This window comes from Gossypium hirsutum, chromosome D12 (assembly GCF_007990345.1).
Source record: "Gossypium hirsutum isolate 1008001.06 chromosome D12, Gossypium_hirsutum_v2.1, whole genome shotgun sequence".
NCBI classification, from domain to species: domain Eukaryota; kingdom Viridiplantae; phylum Streptophyta; class Magnoliopsida; order Malvales; family Malvaceae; genus Gossypium; species Gossypium hirsutum.
This window is the reverse complement of record NC_053448.1, coordinates 12,813,393-12,835,452: the sequence shown is the minus strand read 5'-3', so window position 1 is coordinate 12,835,452 and position 22,060 is coordinate 12,813,393. Positions and strand designations below refer to the sequence as shown.

The window sequence follows — 22,060 nt, the reverse complement described above, 5'->3', positions numbered from 1 at the left end:
AAATTATGGTACATTTGCTTAATACAATTTGACTTGTTTTAATTATTTATACTGTTTATTTTCTAATGGTTTATTTCATTTCTTGTAATGCAAATATTGTTAAGTTATGTTGCATTTGTTTTTTTAATATATATTGCGTTCTTAACTATGTGATTTATTTTTTAGGAAAAACTGAAGGATAAAAAGGCGGAGTACGAAGCGATTGCTTCCAGTGATAGTTCTGTTCATATTGACGACATTGATAACCGGATTATCACTGAAGTTTTGGGTCCTGAAAGGTATGGCCGGGTTCGATTTCAAGGATCTTTTGTTAACCCATCCCAATATTTTGGATCCAGCTCGCAACAATACATGCATTCGGGGAGTCAGGCTCAAGCTGAAGTTCAGAGGTTAAGAGACCAGATAGCTCAGATGCAAGCGACAACGAGTGAGCAAATTACACAACTTAAATCAGAGGCAACATCGAGAGAAGCTGAGGTTCAAAAAAGATATGAAGAACTCCAGCTACAACTTAAAGCAGATGCGGCAGCGAGAGAAACAGAGGCAACAGCGAGAGAAGCTGAGGTTCAACGAAAGTATGAACAACTCCAGCAGTAACTTAAAGCAGATGCGACAGCGAGAGAAGCAGAGGCTGCAGCGAGGGAAGTAGATGCTGCAGCGAGGGAAGCAGAACAGCTTAAAAAGTTTGATGAACTCCAGCAGCAGCTTCAGAATATGATGAAGATGTTTCAGCAGTCGCAACTGCCGTCGTCTTAGACTATCGTGTAAATATACTTCAATTTTGACTTTGGTATTATCATTTTAACTTTTACAATTTTTGTCAGAATAATATGAATTTTATTTTATTTATTGACATTTATTTTAAAAATTATATAGATTTATTACTTTCGGTTGGTTAGATTTGGTTTCTTCTGATTTGTTTTTACAAGAGGGCTGAAAACAAAATAAAAAAATTTTCAAATCTGCCAAAATTAGTGGCGTTTTTCTAAAAGCGCCGCTAAAAACCATGAGCTATAGCGACGTTTGTTTGTTAAGCGCCGCTAAAGACCAAGGTCTATAGCGGCGTTTGATGGGTAAGCACCGCGAAAGATCATGGTCTATAGCGGCGTTTTATGGATAAGCGCCGCTAAAGACCATGGTCTATAGCGGCGTTTATTATAAAAAGCGCCGCTAAAGTTACCGACACAGTCATTAGCAGCGCTAAAAAACGCTGCTATAGCCCTAAAAAAGCACCGCTAAAAGCCTGTTTTGGTGTAGTGTAAGCATTTTATTTGAACAAATATAGAACCAAAATGGATGGTTTTCTGTCTATTACCAGTTCTTCCTCTTTAGTTGAGACCTATCATTCAGATAGATAGGGGTAATTATCAATAAAAAGTCATGTAAAAATATATTTATAAAAAAAAAAACTAAAATGAGGTTTTGGTTGAAATGGTTAACTTGAAGTTTTGAAGATCATATCATAGATTTCATCATAATAATATTTTATATAGAAATATAGAAATATTTATCATCCTATTAATATTTATTATTTTGTAAAATAATAAGTTTTTTTTTGTTATTTATCAGTAAAGTTGATGTACGATTAACTTATGATATCAATTCAATTAAGAGGTAAAATAACAATTTTCATATGAAACATAATAGAGATACATGATAAGATTCTATCCACAGAGGTCCCACTTTTAAGATTAATGCCGAATTTTTCTTTAAATGGTTTTTTTATACAAATGAACAAGTACATTACAATGGAGAAGGGAAAAAGAGTTTATAAATACAGGAATCGAACCATAAACTTCATGCAAATCAACTTGATATCCACACAAATTTTTTATTGAATGAATTGCGTAATTGGCAATTACATTTGGATGGATGAATTTTAAATTTATACTAACTTTTGCCCCTGCTATACTTAATATTTAATTATTGTTATATTTTTTAAAAAATAATTAAATATTATAAAATACCTCCTAATAAAATAACAACCAAATATTAAGAAATAACTCATTTTAAATACAAGTAAAAATTATTTATTAGAATAAAAACAACTGATTAAATAAAAATAAATAAAACAGATATTTAATATCAATATGTCAATGTGATAAAGTAAAAATTATTAGTAAATGTATTTAATTTGATTAGAACCAAATTAACTAAAAAATAAAAATAAAAATTATTTTAATTTATTTTATTTAGGGTAAATAAAAAAAAGGTAATTAATTGAAATTTTCTAAATTATTTTTTAAATAAAAAGTATGCCCAAATAAAAGTAAATGGTATCTTTTTAAAGAATACATGGTAATTTTTCTATGAAATAATTGAAAAAAAAATAAAAAAAAGAAGGAGGAAAAAAGTATGATTATGAAAATAAAATTAAAAGGTGAAAAAATAAATATGTCAAAAATATATAAATTAAATATTAATTATATAAAATACTTTTATAACATAATTTACTTTATCTATTTTTATAATCTAAGTATCAAAGTTCAAAATTATTTTCTTGTAAGGCATCATAATTTTAATTGCTAATAGCAAAACATTCTTATCAAGCTGGAGTGATTAAAACATATATATTTAAGATATAAGATTATGAAAAAGATTATAATTTTTAAATGATTTGTTATTAAAATGAAATGAAGATCCAAACTAAAAGTAATAATATGTTTACTTGACAATTAAAATAGTCAACCATATTGTGTTTTGACTAGGGCCACAAGAATATCAAGAATTAATTTTTTTTTTAGTGTGATGCTTGTTTAAAGAAAAAAGAAATACACAATTGGTAACTAAATTAATAAATTAATCTATATGATTTCAATAATATCTTTAATATCTTTCTCATTTATTTTTAAAGAAAGAAATATTATATATGAAATTCAATTTTCAATAATCAAAAAAATTGAGTGCATGAATGAATAAGTAAAATTTAAATTTTAAGAAGCACATATTTTTATTTTCCTATAGTGAATCTTAAAAACCATATATAATCGCGCATATTTATATATATTTTTTTATAATCCATGACTAAATTAATTATTAATATAATTTATTTTCAAGTTAATAAATATAAGTTTATTTTTATTTAAAAATAAATTAGTAAAAGTGCGTGAACTACACTCTAATAATAGTAGCAATAATAAATAAAGCATGCTCAAATAACAAAATTGACCTTTACATATAGAAAACATTATTTGTAGGAAAAGGGGTGTCCAAGTTTAAACTAAGGTAATGCAAGTAATTTATGCCTACATAAGTGGCTTGATAAGAATAAATGAGTAGTCTTACCTTTCTCTTTCAAACAATGGGAGCTTATAGCTGTAAACCTATCTTCTGGTTGGAAATGGGGCGGTGTCTTTTCTTCAATTATTATTGCCGTCAATGGAATTTAAACTCAAATCAAGAGAGAATTATGAAGAGTGCCTGTTTGGTTGCTTAGAAAATTACCATGCATGAGACAAACAAAACTCTTATTGGCGGGACCATGCCCAACAAACACCCAAAGCTCCCGTCATTTCATACAGGTCGGTGGTCCTTAGCTTCTCGTGAGTTGGTCCAAATTAAGATGGAATTGCATTACACTCACTGTCCTATATGCTTGGATTCATTGCAAAAGTTGATCGTTTTAAACAAAGAAGAAGAGTGACCAAAAGTGTACTAATCTTATATTATCTTTTTTAAATAACGATAACGACTCATGGTCATTGTAAATACAAATAATAATTTTTGGGTCCCAACTAGATTTTTTGTTTTCCTTGCCTGCTAAAATATTATTCATGCCTTTAACTACCTTGATTGTAGAGCCGATACAGCTAAGATTTGGATTTTGATCATTGAATACAGAATTTAATATTGTATGGATAAATCACACGACTGTCGAAGAATTACTTCAAACTTTTCACGCATTGCAGGCTAATCCCCAACTCAATGGTTAAGTACTGCTGCTGTTGATGTTATTCATTCAACGAATTTTCCCATCATTCAATACCACAACCTATTAAGCAAAACTCTTTTCAAGTGTATCTTCAGATATTTAAATCCATACAACAAGACACAAATGAATTTACTTTATAAAACGAATGTCAATTAATGTATGTTGTGAATGGGATTTGGGTTATGTTGTGTTGTGAGTACGTAATCCAAAATGACATGGATTCAAATCTTTGGAATGCAACTAAAGAAAATATAAATCCTAAAAGACCTGTAAAACTTAAATTGAACAATTCCAATTTATATTCTTCCACACAATTCATAACTAGTGACAAATATGCAATACATCTCGCCTTAAAATTTTGGACATCGAAATATATGATGGATCAGGTACAATTGCATGGCCAACATCATACCTTTATTTCCCCCTATTCTATTTGGAGCATATTCACTTTGCTCCTTTTGGTTTTAGGGGAGATCTCTAGCTGTTTTATTAACCTATGTAAGGGGGACAATATCGACATAGTTAAAACACTTACATGCTCAACTAGAATATTGTTTTATGACTACATATATACAATGATAGGAGTATAGAATAAAAGAGTGGTCCAAACATTTGCATCTAAAAAAGGCCATATTGTGGAGCTTCAAAAGTATGAGTTTTCTACATTTATTTGTTCATGGTGGAGGAGTTGATAAAGTTCAAAACAAAGCCACCAAACCCAAGTTTTCTTAATCATCAAAAGTTTAGGGTTATGGTCACTTGAAATATCCATAAGCTTAGGTTACATCCAATTTAAGCTTCATTTGGCGTTTGATTCTAAACTTTAAAATCATATATCTAATCCGTTTTTGTAAGCTTATAAGATTTTCAAGACGGTGCATTATGGGGTGTGATTGAAACATATCAAAAATTAAGGTGGGAGAGAAGGAAATTTTGGTAAGAAAATGACATAAAAGGTTGGATATAGACAAGCATGAAATTGACAAGGGGATAAGAAAACAAATAAAAGTGGGGGGCGGATATAGGAGAAAATTAGTAGAGGATCATTTGAACAATTGTTGATGGAAATGGGGCAGTGTAGACTGTCTGTCTTGTTGCTCATGTTCTCTTGTTAACTACGTACGCTTCCAACCTCAGAGCAATTATTTATTTTATTTAATTTTGATTGATATAATAATAAATTTAATTTTTGATGTTTATACGTTTTGTATAAATCTTGGCATAATGTGTAAACGTTACAGCTAAATTTGTTAAATCAAGATTAAATTCATAAAACATGTAAATGTTGTGGACTAAATTTGTTAAATCAAAGCTAACTTTACAAAATATGTAAACTTTGAGGACTAAATTTATTATTATACCAATAAATAATATGTACAGTTGATAGCTGTAATTAATTGTTCTTAGTTGCTTACTTTCGAAATTGACAGGGATCAAATTACTCTAATTTACTCAATATTGAAATTAAGAGATACTAAAAAGAATTTTTCCCTTAATGAAAAGGGGGGATCCAGTATATCTTTTATTTTTATTTTTGAAAATGACTGAACAGATATATAGAGGAACATCATAGCATTAGAAAGTGGACTTTGGGTTATGCTGATTCAATGGGATTTCACTTTCCATTAGCAGGAAAAAAGAATTAATGTTTTGAACCTTGCTTGGACTTCAAGGTACCAATAATTTAAGTATGGTATTATTTAGGTATTTGGTCCAAATTATTTTGATTTCTAATTTCTTTAAAAAAAGAAGCAATTAATTATTGAAGCTTTCAAATGAGATTGTCAAAAATTATTATGTAATAAGATAAATAAATGGACCACATTCATTTTGCCTTTTCCACAGTTTCCTTTTTCCCTATTTTGTCAAACAAGATATGAACATGGTGGATATTGGGCATAGATTAATCCTTTTCAACTTGTGAGATGGGGATATGTTAAATACTCAAAATTAGTCATAAATCTGAAATTATACTAATAAATACACTTACCGACACGATATTGATGAAAGAGATTGTAAATATGTAGATTTAAATTCTAAAAATATAATCTCTCAAAAATAATTAGATACGTTAAATGCATTAAACTAGAATATAGAAGGTAGGGCTGGGAAAGAATATTGAGAAATCGAAAATCCATAATTACGCGGATTGAATTTTAATGGTTACGATGTAAAAATAAATAAGAAATGCTATGTAAAAATATTTTTCGAAATTGCAATTTTTTTAAAAAATATTTATGTAAAAGAACTTCAAAAAATAGAATCAAAACAAATTATTTGAAAAATAAAAAATAAAACCAAAGCGAATGGAACTGAAGTTGGGGTTAATTTGTTGACGCAGAAAACTAGAAGACAAAATAAAGTGCGGGTGAGTTGCCTTTTGGCTTTTATGCCAAATGTGACTTTAACTCGCATTATAAAGTGACCTTTGTGGCTTGTAATTTTTTACCAGGAAAGCACAAAATAAAACTTGAGCACATTTAATACACACTCAGACAGAAAATTCAAGATTTTATTTACGGGTTATTAGCCATTGGAATATTTTTAATATTTTGTAGTACTTAAAATTCAACCACTCACATTTGTGCATATACTAGGGACTATGAGCTAAGTCACACTGGGATTGAAATTCTTATCACTAAGGAGCTTTTGTTATCTAACAACTTAAATTGACACTTTACATCAAATTTCATTTGGGGAAATTTTTTACATAATATCACCCCAAATATTGCATCCAGGCAGGCATATCATCGACAATTAATAATATAAACACTACCCATATATATATAAATGTAATGGATGCCCTCTCCATCAAACCCTTTTCTACACCAAGAAAAAAGAATTGTTAGAGAAGCCTAAATGGGTGCCTGTGTATCCTCAACTTCAACCTCAAAACCAGGCAAAACAGTAGGAGGAGGAGGAGGATCATCGAGCTCAACCAAACGGTCATCGATGGCAGCCACGGTGGTTCACATGGATGGTCGTGTCCAACAGTTCAGGCAATCAATCCAAGCCAACAACTTCATTTCCCTCAACCCCGACTGCTTCCTCTGCAGCTCAGAGTCGATGTCCATCGGTACTTGTGTGCCCCAAATGCCTGCTGATGAGGAGCTTCAACCTGGACAAATTTACTTCTTGTTGCTTCTCTCCCAATCTCATAAACCCCTTACCTTGCCATACTTGTGTTCTCTCGCCATTAAAGCTAGCGCTGGCCTTGGTAGATACAGTGTTGACCTCTCCTCAAGCCGCTCTAAACTCATTCTCAGGTGATGATCAGGGTGGTAACATTCGACATGTTCATCTGCAGGTTAATTCAGGGAAATATTTTCTTTTTTTGGCTAATGCTTTTTGCAATTCTTTTTTCATAAATGTGACTAATATTATCTGAAATAGATTGGAAAAGTCAACGGTTTTCGATTGGATTGGTGTTTTTCACTTTAGGAAAGTACTAGTAGCCATCCCCATCTAACTTTGTTAGCCCGTTCATCAACCTTTCCAGCTCCTTGGAATTTATAACTGAAGGCAACTTGTCATGGTCTATTGCTATGCTCAGCTCTAAGACTTCATTTCTCAATCTTCACCCGCCGTTTTGGTTGCTTTTGTATTGTCCTTCTATCATTTGTTTGGGACTGGTTATTGGGTTCATCGCCATTTTCGTTCCCTTCGAAGCTTAATATTATATACTTGTATAAAATTGTAAACACAACCAAGGAAAATGAATGGCTTGAACTACACAGAACCAGCAGTTCTGCCTTCTGCCAAGCCACCTACATATTTTTCAGAGCCATTCCAATTAATGTATCATAGTTTTGCAGTAGCCTTAATTTGAATTCAATTCAAAAGGAATTTATTAGGATGTTGGGAATTTTAATTTTTTAACATACATACCAGAGATTATGATGCTCAACAGTAGTCATCCTTGAGACCTTATATTAATAACAAAACCAGGAAGAAACCACAGAGATCGAATTTAGACCTATTGACTGTCATCTAAACTAAAGCGAGGTTGATATACCCTTTCAGTACATGTTTAATTGTCTAATCTACAATGCCAATGCCAACAGGCCTCTCAACCATGCTGAGGTTCATGACCGTATAAAGCTTTAGTCCAGTTTAATCAAGTGGGTAGTTGAGAGTGACTCTAGTGGAGTATAGCTTAAACCTGCCAAGAAATTGGATTAACGAGTCTTGAAATCTGAATGGTTTTAAGTAAGACTTAGTAGAGTTGGCACATGAACACAGTCTGGGCTGGACCTCTCAATTAGCCAATGCCAACAGGCCTGCTCGCTACGTGCCAAGTGAACAAAATGAGTTCTCTGTTTGCAATGTATGCCTTGGCCTCTTTTATTCCTTTTATATAAAACAATGTTAGTCATATACATCTACTGCAACAAGTCACTGACACCATCATTTGTCCCATAAATGGTAACAAAGTTAAAGTTTTGCTTGCAATAGAACACAAAAACCCCACCCTTGGTCGTCATTGAAACTTCCCCTTTTAGCACAGCAGAAGATTCATAGTTCAGGCATTACAGAAAGGTTGGGGAGGAGGAGAAATGGATGCTTGAAATGATTTGCAAAGAAGTGCTCACATCATAACCATATACAAGCCTTAATGCACATTCATTACATAGCATAATAACAATTACATTACAAAATATACCCTACCATTTCCACTTTGTACAAGGAAAAATGTGAAATCTTACAAAATGGAAGGCCCAAGCACCATGCCTTTGATGCATACAGCCAATCATCTTACTAGTTCTTTAGATATTAGATACCTGAAGGTAAAATCGTGAGGACTCCATTCTATGCTCTTGCGGGATTTGCCTACCTGGCATTTTCTAATGCTCCTACGAAGCGACTCAGGCAAAGATTGTCGGACCATTTCGATAATACCAGCTTGACATAAACTCGAATCCTTTGCAAATGATTCCAAGAGCTTTGGTAACAGAATTTTCAGGTCTTTGCGGACACCAAACGTAGCTCTGATGTATTCCTGTTTTGCAGTTTCCAGCTCTTGAATTACGTTCTTTGGGGTGTAGGCACGGACCTAAAAAAGAGGGATAAATATGATGACAAGGCTGAAATTTTCTATATAGAAAGGAAAACACCACTTGAACTCCAAAATCGACATCTTTCAACTGGTTCACAAATATCACATCATTTGTACTAATACTAAGGAAAAAACTCTGATTAAAGATGATATAGTACCGCAGGATCGGAATGGTTTCCTGAACAGAGTGCAAAGTGCAAAAGTGGTTCTGGATGTTCAATAGCATATGCCTGCCTTCTGTCTCCAGCTTTAAACTTTGTCCTTGCAGAAATTAATAACCGAAGCCACTACAAGCAGAAGAAACCTTTGTCAGCTCCACCTTAAAAGATTAATTAAAACAAGCCCACTGGGAATACTTTTGTTGTGTATGATTTGAAATAATGGACAAATTCTATCTGCCTTTTTTATCTTTATAGGCCAAGCAGAAACATCATTCATGGATACCATATACAAGTTTCTGACAAAGAATAGTCATTTTGACTAGAGTCTTGTCTCTACAAGATATTTAACAATCTTAATCGAGGACATGAAAGATGAGCTTGAGATCTACCTGTCCAGGACGAGGCATACGACATCCAAGGATGGAACTCTGTATCGTATCTGCACTAATGGTGTGACCCCCAATGTTATATGCAGCCTGTATAGTACGAGGTATAAGATAACACATACCATTCTACTAGTTTCATCATTCGAGACAAGCAGTGATGAATACAAGTTAGCTTACTCTCAACAGTAGAAAGAATCTTTTCACATTATTTTGTGGAATACCATAAGCCAAAAATGCCTATATCATAGAAGAAAAGAAAGACTTAGTACAAAATATCGCAAAACTGGAACCAAATCTGTAACAGCAGATTCTTTTCATTGATGAGACTACATACATGCATCACTAGCGAATTGTGTATGTTTATCCAGAATGCCAGCTTCTCTTCATGTCTCAACTTCCTTGGATCAACTTCTTCCAGTTTGCAGATAAGAGACCTATAACAGAAATAATTTGATAAACACAAAAGAGATAGAAGAGGATCAAAGATCTCATTCTTGCTTAGATGATAAGAAACAGGTTTTCTTGTGATGATTGCATGTTATAGGAGACCCACCTGAAATTTTGTAGCAAGTTCTCCACCTCGGCCAGTTTTTCACTATCTCTGAAAATCCATGGCACTTCAAGCATTGTGCTATATGGTCCGCTAAACTCTTTAAGTCCTTCAACATGGAAAGGGTTATCTAACCGTACATCAAATGATGAATTATTTCTCAACCCTGGACTCCACATTTCATGCTGCTCTTGTGGAGAAAAAGCACTGGCTGATGACACGGATGAAATGGGAGATGAAAAGCTGTTTTGGATCAAAGGTGGGTCTGTAAGCTTGCAATATATAACAGACATACACTTGATCATATCCTCAGAAAGCTTGTTTGGTGTGTCTGGAGCATGATCAGAAATGCAAGTGCCAAGATGCTCAGCCAGACTGATTATATTCGACGCATTCTGAGCATACTGTAGCATAGAGAATCAAGCAAAAGTTAAAATTACAAGATCTCAATGTGTCATACACATCACATGAGAGATTATTCTCCCATAAATATAACTTGTTCACTTGGTGGATGCAATCAAAAGAGGGTGATGATGATTGAATTACAGTATCTCAAGCATGGAGAGTGGAGACTTTGCAATCATTTATTCGAAGGGTAAAGTTGTTGCACGTTATTTTTCCAGAAACAACAAATTACTGAAGGCTCTATCAACATGTAATATGACCAGAAATTAACCGAACAATGTAAAGTACACAGAAATACAAATTCTCAGAAGATTGCACGGTAAAAGTCGTTACCTCCATCATGGACAAAGGTTGTGAGTGGCAGGCACGCACGGCTTTATCAGCCAAAGTCTCATCCAGAGGAGATGTCCAACTCGGAAACTTCGAACGCTGTGACAGTGTGGAATAACAGCGGTTAACACCGGAATCTAATAGTTTTTCTCCTACAATGTCAATAGGCTCCTTCCACGAATTCTCATTGTAACCAGACCGCACAGCTGAATTATCAACTTTTGATGCATCATCATCAAGTCTTGGAACTTCCAAAAATCGCCCACTTGGAGTATGCACAGGTGTTTTTAACCTTTCATCCTTTTTACTTGGTGTATTTACTGGTGTTTTTAACCTTTCATCCCTTACACTAGGGGTATGTATAGGTGTTTTTAACCTTTCATCCCTTTTAGAAGGCGAAATAGAAGACACTTGTTGATCAAAGGCTTTCCTATACAAGGAGAGAAGGTATTGTTCCAAATATACAACTTCCAATTCTAAAACAGCAATTTCCTTGATTAGCTCCGTAGGTGGCTGCGGAAAAGCAGTGTCAACTGTCAAGAGGGAGACATGAAGAATGTATAATGAAAGGGCGAAAAGTCAAGAAACTGAATTTGGAAAAATTCCCAGAGAAATAAGAAGTCAGAAGAGTTGCCTTAGATATGGAGACTGGTGTTTCATTTGTATGCTCATGGGAGGAAATTTGATAACCCAGTGCTGTTTCTACTGCACGGCGAATCTCAAATTGATCTTGTAATCTTTTCTCAAGCTGCAAGATCTGCACAAAAGATTTTCGGAACAAAAAAGAAACAAAAAGAAATTAATATGAGCAATAGAACTTCAAAATTTGTGAGCTGCAGCCTAATCTTGGGTCACAATAGACCTGACCAGGCCACTCCCAAACCAAATTCAAGCCCTGTGATACCCAAGGATGAGTACAATGAACAAAAACAGATTCAGTTCCACACCTCTTGCTTCAAAGAGCTTTGCACCTCAGTGTGGGGGGTGGAAGATTGCTTCTTCTGGGTTTTGACAGAGTTCTTCAGGTGCCTCATATCCTGGTACCACATAATGGAAAAATACTCTTTAGCATTGATTTGGGATGAGCCTTTTGTCATTGATATGAAATGATTAGTCTAGTGAAAGATGCTAAACAAAGGCTTACATCCTAGTTTTTCATGCATAAATACAATCATTTTTATTCGGCTCCATCTAGATCTATATTAAAGATTTAGATTACACGATTCCCACTTGGAACCTCCTCTTATAAACTATCATATCGTAGCAATAAGGAGGAAAAAGGGGACAAAAAAAGAAAAGGAAAGAAAAGAGGGAAAGAGATCCTTGTAATAAATATATATGGCTGGCATTCTACTAGGCCTTTGCATTGGATACATGAAAAAAGGAGTCATTAGTCAAAGAACAATAAGATAATCAAATCATTAACTTACAGATTACTTTTTACAGCTTAAAGGAAAAGGGAAAATTACCAGCTTTATGCGATTTGATTCTTCAAGAGAATCATCCAACCCATCTTCTTCAACTCTTTGCTTATCAGAAAAGCTGCTATGTGACAAAATCAAGCACCATGAATCAATAGATAAAACTTGAACAAAGCAGGATTTAAGGACAGCCATTGCAACTCGTAGCCATCTCATTGCTATTTTGCAAAACTCAAACCAAAATATTTAACTTTTTTTTCTCACATATTTCTACAAGGAAGGAGACCACAGGTTTCTATTCATCACCCGCCCCGTATCGGTGATCCACTTAGCTACCATTTTCTGAAAACCATCTCAAAAACGGTTTTCATTTGCTTGCAAGTAACTCACCTATGACTTATTAATTACAAGCGATACTTATAAAATAAAGAACAAACAAAAAATCTTTAGCAAAGAAAAGAAACATTTAATGGCAGAAGCTAATTTTCAAACTCCATCTGGACCCCTGAATGCATTTAATGAACAACCAAAAGTAGGGGGTATGGACATAGAGCCAAATTAATAGGCAACTGTGCCTTTAAGGTTTTCTACTTCTGTAAATGCTTAAAGTTCCCAGTTATTCTTTAAGCAAACTCCATTTCAGAACTCGTTCCTGTTAGACAAAAAGCTTAACATTTTACAAGAAAGGTGATCCCAAACAACCAAAAGTTTTTTTTTTGAAGGGTCACCTCTTGGAACGCTTATGCCTTGAAGATGTCACTTTCAACCCCAACATTTCACTTTCTCCACTGCCTTGAAGTTGAAACCCCATCACTGAGAAAAATAGCATCAGAGATAAATTGCGTTATAACTGAGCAGAAAAACCAGAAGACAGATGAAAATGTATCAAGGCGTTTACCAATTAGGATCTAAAAGAAATAAACAAGGGAACACCAGGGGGTTACTGAGGAAGATGAACCAGCAGAGTGCACTACACACAATTTGAGAGAAGAGAAAGAACAAATGGGGGTTCTTAGAGACCCTTGATTACACTCCAAAACTAAACTTGTCTTCTTGCATTTTCAAGTGTACTGGGACTTCAAGGAACTACCCACAATGCAGAAAGTGATCATTTTGCTGATAAAAAACACCAGCCTGAAACTTAGCAGAGGTCTGAAATATGCTTTTGCATAAAACCCACAAATACGGCTAAGGAAAGATGAGACTTTGTTGGCTTTTGACCAGCGTTTCTTTCTCCTTTTTTCTTAAGTTGCTCAACTTTCACTCACTCAAGAAACCAGTTAGCTTTTGTAAATTAAGGAGGCACTCTTTATTTCTTTTTCTTAACGTTAAAAGATGTAAAACCAGCTCGTGGGCTTCAAGGGAAGAGGAAAGTTGGCATAGGTATACCCCCAACACAACACAACTCAAGCTTTGTTTTTTGACATTATCCCCCCTTTAACGTCAATTGTCAAATGTCCAAAAGTAGTCACTGTTCTTCAATCAACCGACTACCAGAGATCTTAAAGTAGACAAATTGAAGAAAGATAAATAATAGCTACAACTATTTAGAGCTTAGAGAAAAGAATATTTTAGCCCTCACAATCATTTATTTATTGATACCTCCATTAGTCAATTTCTAAGTTCTTTTTTCCTTTCCATTGTTGAAGAGCAAGTGGGAGTTGGTGACCATCCCTCCTTCCCTGTCTCATCCTGTACTAATTACTGTGTATCACTTTGTATGATTCTACAATCCATTCAGTTTCATGTATGTTAGACATAGGATTAGTATTAGAGACATGGGTAGCCATTAAATTTTCTTTTAATTACCAAAGTATCATTTAATTTTCATTGATTTCATTTAGTAATAAGCCAAAACTGAAGAGGTACAGAAATCTGGCCACCTGAAATTCTTGTCTTAGCTAACATATACATCTCTTTTCTCCACAAATCTGAAAAGAAAAAAAGAAGGTTACCCTCCAACTCTACTGTAGCCATGAAGTTAGCTCAGCACTTTACTTGAACTTGGTGCATTCCATTCACCTACTTGTTTGACACAAATGTGAACACCACCCTATCACGTGTGTATATACACATGACAAAAGTTTTTGTCTCATGATTGGCAACTGGACATTTAACAAAATCATCATTTACAGTATTAAAATGGTTGTTTAGTATAGGTGAAATGATGGTTAGTTTGATTATTTATTGAATTATTTCAACCCAAAGGCCATGAGTTCCCCTAATCTACAACCAAATCTGGTATCTGAGTTGGTTTTTCAACTAATCTTGCATAAACAATGCTGTAGCAAATAATTTGGGGTATCTGGCAAACCCCCCCCCCCCAATTTCATTAATAAATTATCAAACAGGCGGTCCATATAATATCCAATAAATCGTTAACAGTCTCAGTTCTTCTGAAAAGCAAGTGCTTCCAAAAATAACGGATTATGAACACTAATCAAGGACTTTAATTATGTCCAAATGTAAGTTTCTAACACAGGCATAAAAGGTTAAAAACAAAAAAAAAAGTAGCCTCTGAACCTCAAAAGAGATGAAAGGTAAAACATTGGATGCTTAAAGGAATATGAGGGTTTTGTGGGGTTTCTCTTTGTCTAAATCTTCTTTCTTTTGGGATAAAATAGGTTCCTAACCAGATACCCATATTGTCTTTCAGTATCAAAGAGACTTAGCATTGTCATAGAATCCACATAATTAAAATAATCAATAAAATATATGTACATATACACACACATATATGATTAAGGAGCTTTGACCTTTTACAATATCAATAGAAAAAAGTAATAACAATAAAGTAAGGTTGTGCGTGTTGTAAGGTGGCCAGGTCCCTCGTTTTGTAGCCATACTCAACTACTGAGAAAAAAGGGTTTTTTTTTTTAATAATCACTGCAACAAGGAAGATAAATAAAGAGTCTGCTTATTGAAAAACTTTCTATTAATAATTGTTTACTTGGCAGCATTTTTATAATGAGAATGCAGAAAATTCCAAAAGTCCTGCCTATAATAAACAAATGGATGTAACAAACAAGGTAGCTTTGAGGGGAAAAATAAAAAGAAAAGTCGTTTTAATATGATTAAACTTCAGGATTAAGGATTACTTAGATAAAGGGAAAATTTGGGGTATTTTTGTTAGTTGCTGCTGGTAGATTATGAAAGCGATTTTATCCTAGTGAGTATTGAATATGAGTATGTTAAATTTTTCATATTAAAATTTAAATTATAATTTAATTTTTATATTTAAAAAATAAATAAATTACTCATCAATGTTCAATATTAAAAACTGTCATTTCACGTCAGTAATAAATTTAAGTAACATGCCTTATATCATTATAAGTTAATTTTTTAAAGTATAAAAAAACATCAATTTTTAATTAAAAAAAGAATAAAATACAATCTGCTTTTATAATACTATTACCTATATTTTCTGTTTTGCTATCCCCATTATCGATGAATATTTTAAGAAACATAAAAAATTTATTGTAGCTCTGGTAAGTGGTGATGTGATATGATGGAGCTACCTGTAACAGCAAAGGGTTGAAATTGTTGCAGCCGAAACAAGTAATAAACAAATGAAACCACCTCCTACATTACATTTGTGTGTAAGCCAGATGGTTTGCTTCCATATCACGAAAACTACCAATAAAATTATATTTTGGTTTTGAAATAAGTTGAAGAGAATCTGAATTTTGTAATCAAACTCACAGACATACTTCATATTATGGATCAACTGGATTTTTTTCTAATCCATAGATCAGACTCAGAGTTGCAGAAAATTTGCAAATCTCAAGGAATCTTTGGGTATAATATTCAAGTCAAGTGATGAATGAAGACAAATTAGAAAGATGGATGAAATTTCAAGGGATTAGAGTGGAAATAAATCGGGAAAACAGTTTGTAGGAAAATGAAAATTTCTTGGTTTGTTCAATACGTTTATAACCCTCACCCTATTTCGAAGCTGCGGATTCCCCACTGTAGTGAAAAGGAAAAAAGAAGGGAGTGCCCAAATACATTAGGACAATGGAGCCAATGCCAATCATAACCAGCAAAAAGGGTATCTCTTCCAACAAAACTCCATTTTAACAATGGAACCAACAATTTCTTGGATATTTGTTGATATTCATTTCTTCAAGGACGTATTTCCATATTCATAAGGTACGATGTTTTAATGTGACGTAATAGGATTAAATAAGTTCCATGCTTGTTAATACGTACCTTCTCTTAGGATTAACACGTGTTCCCCAAACATGAATTTATTTGCACGGTGGCGAAGTGCATAGACGAACCATACAAGCGAACTACATGATAATGAGCTCTATACTTATTGAAGTAAGAAGAGTCGGGTCGCTCCTAACCGGATAGTAGGTCGATCCAGGAGCGAAAAATGGCTAGCACCATAACAATGTTAAACTTAATATCTATACAAAAATAACCCATTTGTAATTAAAAAAAAGTAGAAGATAAAAATAGAAAATAATCATTAATAACAAATTACAATATTCACTAAAATTTGTATATAATTTATTTATCTGTATATAATTTATAGAAAAATATGAGTTTGGAAAGCAAATTACAATTATTAGTTAAAAACTTTTTGGTAATTTTAAAATAGAGTTATTACGTGGATAGAACTCTAAGCATAAAATATAGGAAAAAAAGTTGTGTGATAATTATTTATAATTTACAATTATTGGTTAAAAAAATTGACCTAAACAAAAGTTTTTCTAATTTTATTTTAACAAGTTGTTATAATTTTATTGATGTAAAATAGAGTTCTTACTTAAATAAAATTTTAAGGATATTAATTATCATTTAATTAATATTTAATTTAATGATTTTAATTTATTATTATTTTTAATAATTTGATTTTGCATTAATTACATAAAGTAAAACTATATTATATGTTGAATATGCTAAAAATGTTAAAAATGTTTTAATTATTATTTGAAATTTTTTATTATAATATTTAATTTGATAAGTTAATATATTTTAATTATATTTAATAATTCAAATAAGAATTATTATTTTATGCTAATTACTGAAATTAAAAATAAAAAAATATTTAAAAAACTAATTAAATATTAAATACATGAAATCACATGCAAAACGTGTGACATTTGAAGTTGGGTGTGCTTGATAAACTAAAAATTTAAGTGCTAAAAATTAAAGTACTGAATCTTTATTACTAAATTCTATAAATGTTGAATTTATATCTGTAACGCCCTGATAAATTTATTTCTGTATCTGTGAATTTTGACATAATTGCGTATCTGCTTTAGTGGTTAAGTGTTTTGGGAGGTGTATGAGGTATTGGGTTTAGGTCCTATCTTCAGCAAATTTTGTTATTTTTCTGATTCTAACCTTACCCTTGTTGAATGGGTTTATATTAAACTGTTTGTTAATTAATATCAGAATGAGCTTGCTAGTTCGAGTGGTAAGGGGTTGTTATGTTAGAGTTTCGGTTGAACAGAAATTTTGATAAAGTTGAGAGTTAGTGGGTTAGTGGATTTAATGGTTAGTGGGAGGTTAATGTAGATATTATTAGATTAAATTATATTTTATTTGTTTTTTTTTTTCAAATTTCGTCTCTCTTCCTCCTTTCCAAATTTCTGAGATTCTTTTTGCTTCCTCCCCTATTCTCCTCTTCTGTTATTTTCAATTCAATCTGAATTCTCTTTTTATTCTTCCAAATTACGGTTTTTTGATTCACAGTGTTCGTACGTGTTGGTAAGTGGTGGAGTATTTTTGTTCGAATAAGGAGTTTTTCTTTTTAAGTCATTTTGAGCGATGTTGTCTTTTCTGTTAGTATTGAATTGGTGTTTTTAGCAGCAGAGAATCGCGGGGTACGGAGTTCTTCTCTTACGAAATCGTAAGAGAAATTATTCAGGGAATCAGGTAAACACTAAACACTATAATTTCACCGTTGTCAGTTTTGTTAGCCCGGTTTAATCGAGAATTTAGACTAATGTTGGGAATTTGTTATATATATTTTAGGTTCTGGTGGTATCGGGTGTGTTCTCGCATCAAAACCGAACCAGGTGTGTTCCTAAAATGCAGAAAATCAAGCTTCGGTGAAAGTCGAATTGGGCGTAGCCGTGTGAGCCACACGGGTTGGGCCAAATTGGGCGTGTGGGCTACATGGGCGTGTGGGTTTTGGGTTAGGTCGTGTGGGTCACACGGACAAGGCCAATCTGGGTGTGTGGGCTATACGAGCGTGTGGGCCTATACGGGAAAACCACACGGGCATGTGGGCATATATTTCTGAAATTTTCCCAAGGGTCGCACGCATCGTTTCGATCGACTGTGTGCCTACCATAGGGTCGGTAAGGGCTAACCAAACCCTGTTTTGTGTGTTATGATATTCTGATAGACTGATATGAGTAAGATACTAAATGCATGTCTGACTGTACTGTTTAAGTAAACATGTTAGGCATGTTAAATCTGTTATTTCTTTATCTGTATTCTGCATCTGTATTTGGAGTAGGATTTGTATGTGTGGAGGAAGTGATCTGTATGGCGACATTTTGCCTATATTCTAGCAGCTTAACTGCATATTATTTGCAATGTGTCGCATCGACACTATATGGTGTGTAGGGATGGGTGGGTGTTTTAAACCCCACATGGTGTGATGGGATGGTCGGAGATGGTGTGTAGAGGATGGGGGTAGGACTCACTCTATCTGTTTTGTTTATCTGATTCTGTTATCTGTATTTGTAAAGGACTTAGGTCCGAATCTGAATCTAACTGCATATGCGAATTCTGTATGTATTGTATGTTTATTTCTGTTGGGTTACACATTGAGTTTACAAAAACTCACATCTATTTCTCTGTTCTGTTCAAGTAATCCACAGACTTAGGCGGACCGGTGCAATGGAGTCTCACGGTGACCACGAGATGTAAACTGATTTAATAATGGTTTTAATTATTTTAAGTAGTATTTCTCTAAGAATTATGTAATTTTTGGACTCTCTGGATTGTTGGATTTTATTTATGGTTTCGGAGGTGTTTTTAACCTTTATTACGACATTTGACTAAAATCGCGGTTTTACGAAAATTAAAGTTTTTCCAAAAATACGAACTGGATTTCTAAAATATAACGAATTTATTAGGCTTTCACTGTAAATTGTGTTTTGGCAAAATAAATTAATTAAATAACGTTTTCAATAATGGTAACATTACCAGATTCAACCATAATGTCTAGGCCGGGTTTGGGGTGTTACAATATCCGTAATTTTTTTTGGTAAATTAGTAAATATAATGATTTAATATAATTATGTTATTTGATAAAAGTCAATATTGATTTTTAAAAGATTAATTATTTTTAATTTTAATCTTATTAATATAGTATTTTATATTATTTTGAATAGTTTTGGATGAAAGATAAATATGTTAATTTGAATATCTCATTTTTTTAAAAATACTTTATTTCAATTTTTAATAAAAAATCAACTTAATATTTCTACATTAAGTGATAAGTAGCTACCTACCTACTTATCTTTCCAACACTTATTTGTTGTAAATTTTATATTAAGAACAAAAATTAAAATGATTATCAAACATATTTAAAATATTAAATGTTAAACATTTTCATTTTCAATGAAATGAAAATTTTCAATGATTTATAAACACACCCTTAGTAACATATAAAAGTATGAGTTTATAGAAACTTTTGAACTAATAAAGTCTTTGTTGTTCATTATTAAATTTTTTTCATTTTCATTTTTATTAGATTATCATATTTATAGATAAAAGTTCTAATTTTACTAAATTAATAGGTTAAAAATTTTACTTAATAAAAAGATTTATCATACTTATAAGGATTCTGATTGATTTTTATTAAAATAATTATATAATAATTAATAGGTGAAATTCTATATTGAATTATTTTATATTTAAATTAATATGTTTCCTTAACCATAAAAGTTACCTTTGTTTTAAATAGTAAATTTTAATTCTTTTATAAAACAAGTCATATATAAAATTTTATAAATAAAACATTTATAATATAGTATAATATATTTATATTAATCATATATTATTTCAAAATTATTATGGTCAACTTATTGAATGTTAAGAAAAAATAAAATTTGAGCAGTGAAAAGGTTAATTTATGATATTATTGAATTATTAATTATATTACTAAATTCACATTAGAATAATAATTTATTAATATTATTATGTGATAACAACAAAATTAATATTAATTAATATGATAGTATATTTATGTGAAATTAACTGATTTGGTTATATCTTTTAAAAGTTCTACTTAAAAATGACATATTAGATTATTAATTAATTAAATCATAAGTCTTTAAAATCATTGAATATAATTGAAAAATTAAAAATAATTAAAATCCAAGTTTTTAATTAAATAAATATACTTTTTGTAACCTCCCAACTCGGCCTAGACGTTAGACTTGAATTTGGGAGATTACATAGCTACCGAAACGGCCCGATAAGTTAATGGAGTTTTTGAAAAACAATCCTTTAAAAACGTTTGTTTAATTTTGTTTTGAAGGCTTAATTTGATTACTTGTTTTAATTAACTTCAAGTTTTATTTAGTTACCCAGCAGCGAAAAAGATGATATTTACCTTTATTTTTAGTAAAATCGAAGTTTATCATATAATAATTACCTAATAACCTAACTTAAATTTATAATTGAATGTCGTGCAAAATAAAAATTCAAAACTAAATCCTAAGTCCCATGCCACGATTCATAAATAATTAATACAATCTTTTAACGGAATTAAAAAAGAATAATGAAACTTAAAATATTAAGAAAAATGAAACTAAGCTGAGTCTCTCCAAATGTCACGCCCGCATCCTAACCTTGAGGATTGTCTGAAAAGATGGAATTTAAAAGGGGGTGAGCTATTACGCTCAATGTGAGTTCGATTACAATAAAATCAACACAAACAATTGTTAGGAAACATTAAATAATATTGCACATAGTTTCCAAATTAGTTGAAAATACAGTATTTTGATGCTACCACTTATTTAAGCGTTAGAATTTACAATCACAGATTTCAAGATAATCAAATATTTATAATTGTCCATATTAATCATACACAAAGTATATGTATTTATAAGTATGAAATCATTCATAAGCACAAAAATCTCTTAACATAACTCTTAGACAGGTATGCACATGATGTCAAAGATGCCATACAATTTCGGTTTTAACTGAATTTATCCTACCCCACCTCTATGCTCCATATTGGGAGTTCCCCAGAACTCCCACCACCATCACTCTAATTTGTGGATTAACCACTAACAATTTACGATTTAATTGCAAGTGAAATTTATCGTTGTTTGTGGAAACACAACCTACTCGCAAATGAAAACTGTTAGAGGGATGTGAATGCACAGTAAAATGTCACAGTTGGAATTTGCTATGGCTGTGGGTACACAGTGAGACTGTCGCAGTTGGAATCTGCTATGACTGTGGGTAGACAATGAACGTTTGAATGTAAAAAATCTGCAGTTCTTCCTCCGTACATATCAACCTAACCCATGCAATGCAATCTAATCGATTAATTTCAATCATATATCAAAGCATTTAATGTTCTAACACGTGACAAATCAATAACAAACTCAAGAATATTCATACATTTGATTCGACAATAATTTAAGGCATACTGTTCATATGATCAAACAAATATATAAAGTAACACATATACGATTTATAGTTCATGTAAATATTCATAGATACGAATAAATACCACATTAATTTAATCATTCATGGATTCTAACATGCCATATATAGTTAGGGACCTAATTGCATAATTTAATTCTCTAAAAACAGTGTGAAACCTATTCAG

The 22,060-nt window shown here is 32.1% G+C and overlaps 2 protein-coding genes across 5 annotated transcripts; one reads left to right on the top strand and one right to left on the bottom strand.

Annotated features, from left to right (window-relative positions):
• Positions 1-6,790: 6,790 nt before the first annotated feature.
• Positions 6,791-7,201, top strand: LOC107941788 (uncharacterized). Its single transcript, XM_016875399.1, has one exon. The coding sequence runs from the start codon at positions 6,791-6,793 to the stop codon at positions 7,199-7,201; it is 411 nt and encodes a 136-aa protein (XP_016730888.1).
• Positions 7,202-8,535: 1,334 nt separating this feature from the next.
• On the bottom strand, positions 8,536-14,235 carry LOC107945494 (uncharacterized). Of its 4 annotated transcripts, none has more exons than XM_016879524.2 (12): positions 13,139-14,235; positions 12,969-13,053; positions 12,289-12,361; positions 11,767-11,856; positions 11,454-11,576; positions 10,823-11,332; positions 10,088-10,488; positions 9,869-9,968; positions 9,712-9,771; positions 9,538-9,624; positions 9,146-9,274; positions 8,536-8,984 (listed from the first exon to the last, which is right to left on the bottom strand). In XM_016879524.2, exons 2-12 carry the CDS (start codon positions 13,049-13,051, stop codon positions 8,682-8,684), a joined length of 1,959 nt encoding a protein of 652 aa, XP_016735013.1. In that variant the 5' UTR covers positions 13,052-13,053; positions 13,139-14,235; the 3' UTR covers positions 8,536-8,681. The 4 variants fall into 4 exon arrangements, with proteins under 4 accessions (XP_016735013.1, XP_040964425.1, XP_016735014.1 ...); XM_041108491.1 differs by having other exon boundaries at positions 12,289-12,364; positions 13,139-13,843; XM_016879525.2 differs by lacking the exons at positions 12,969-13,053; positions 13,139-14,235 and adding an exon at positions 12,505-12,892.
• Between the last annotated feature and the right edge of the window lie 7,825 nt (positions 14,236-22,060).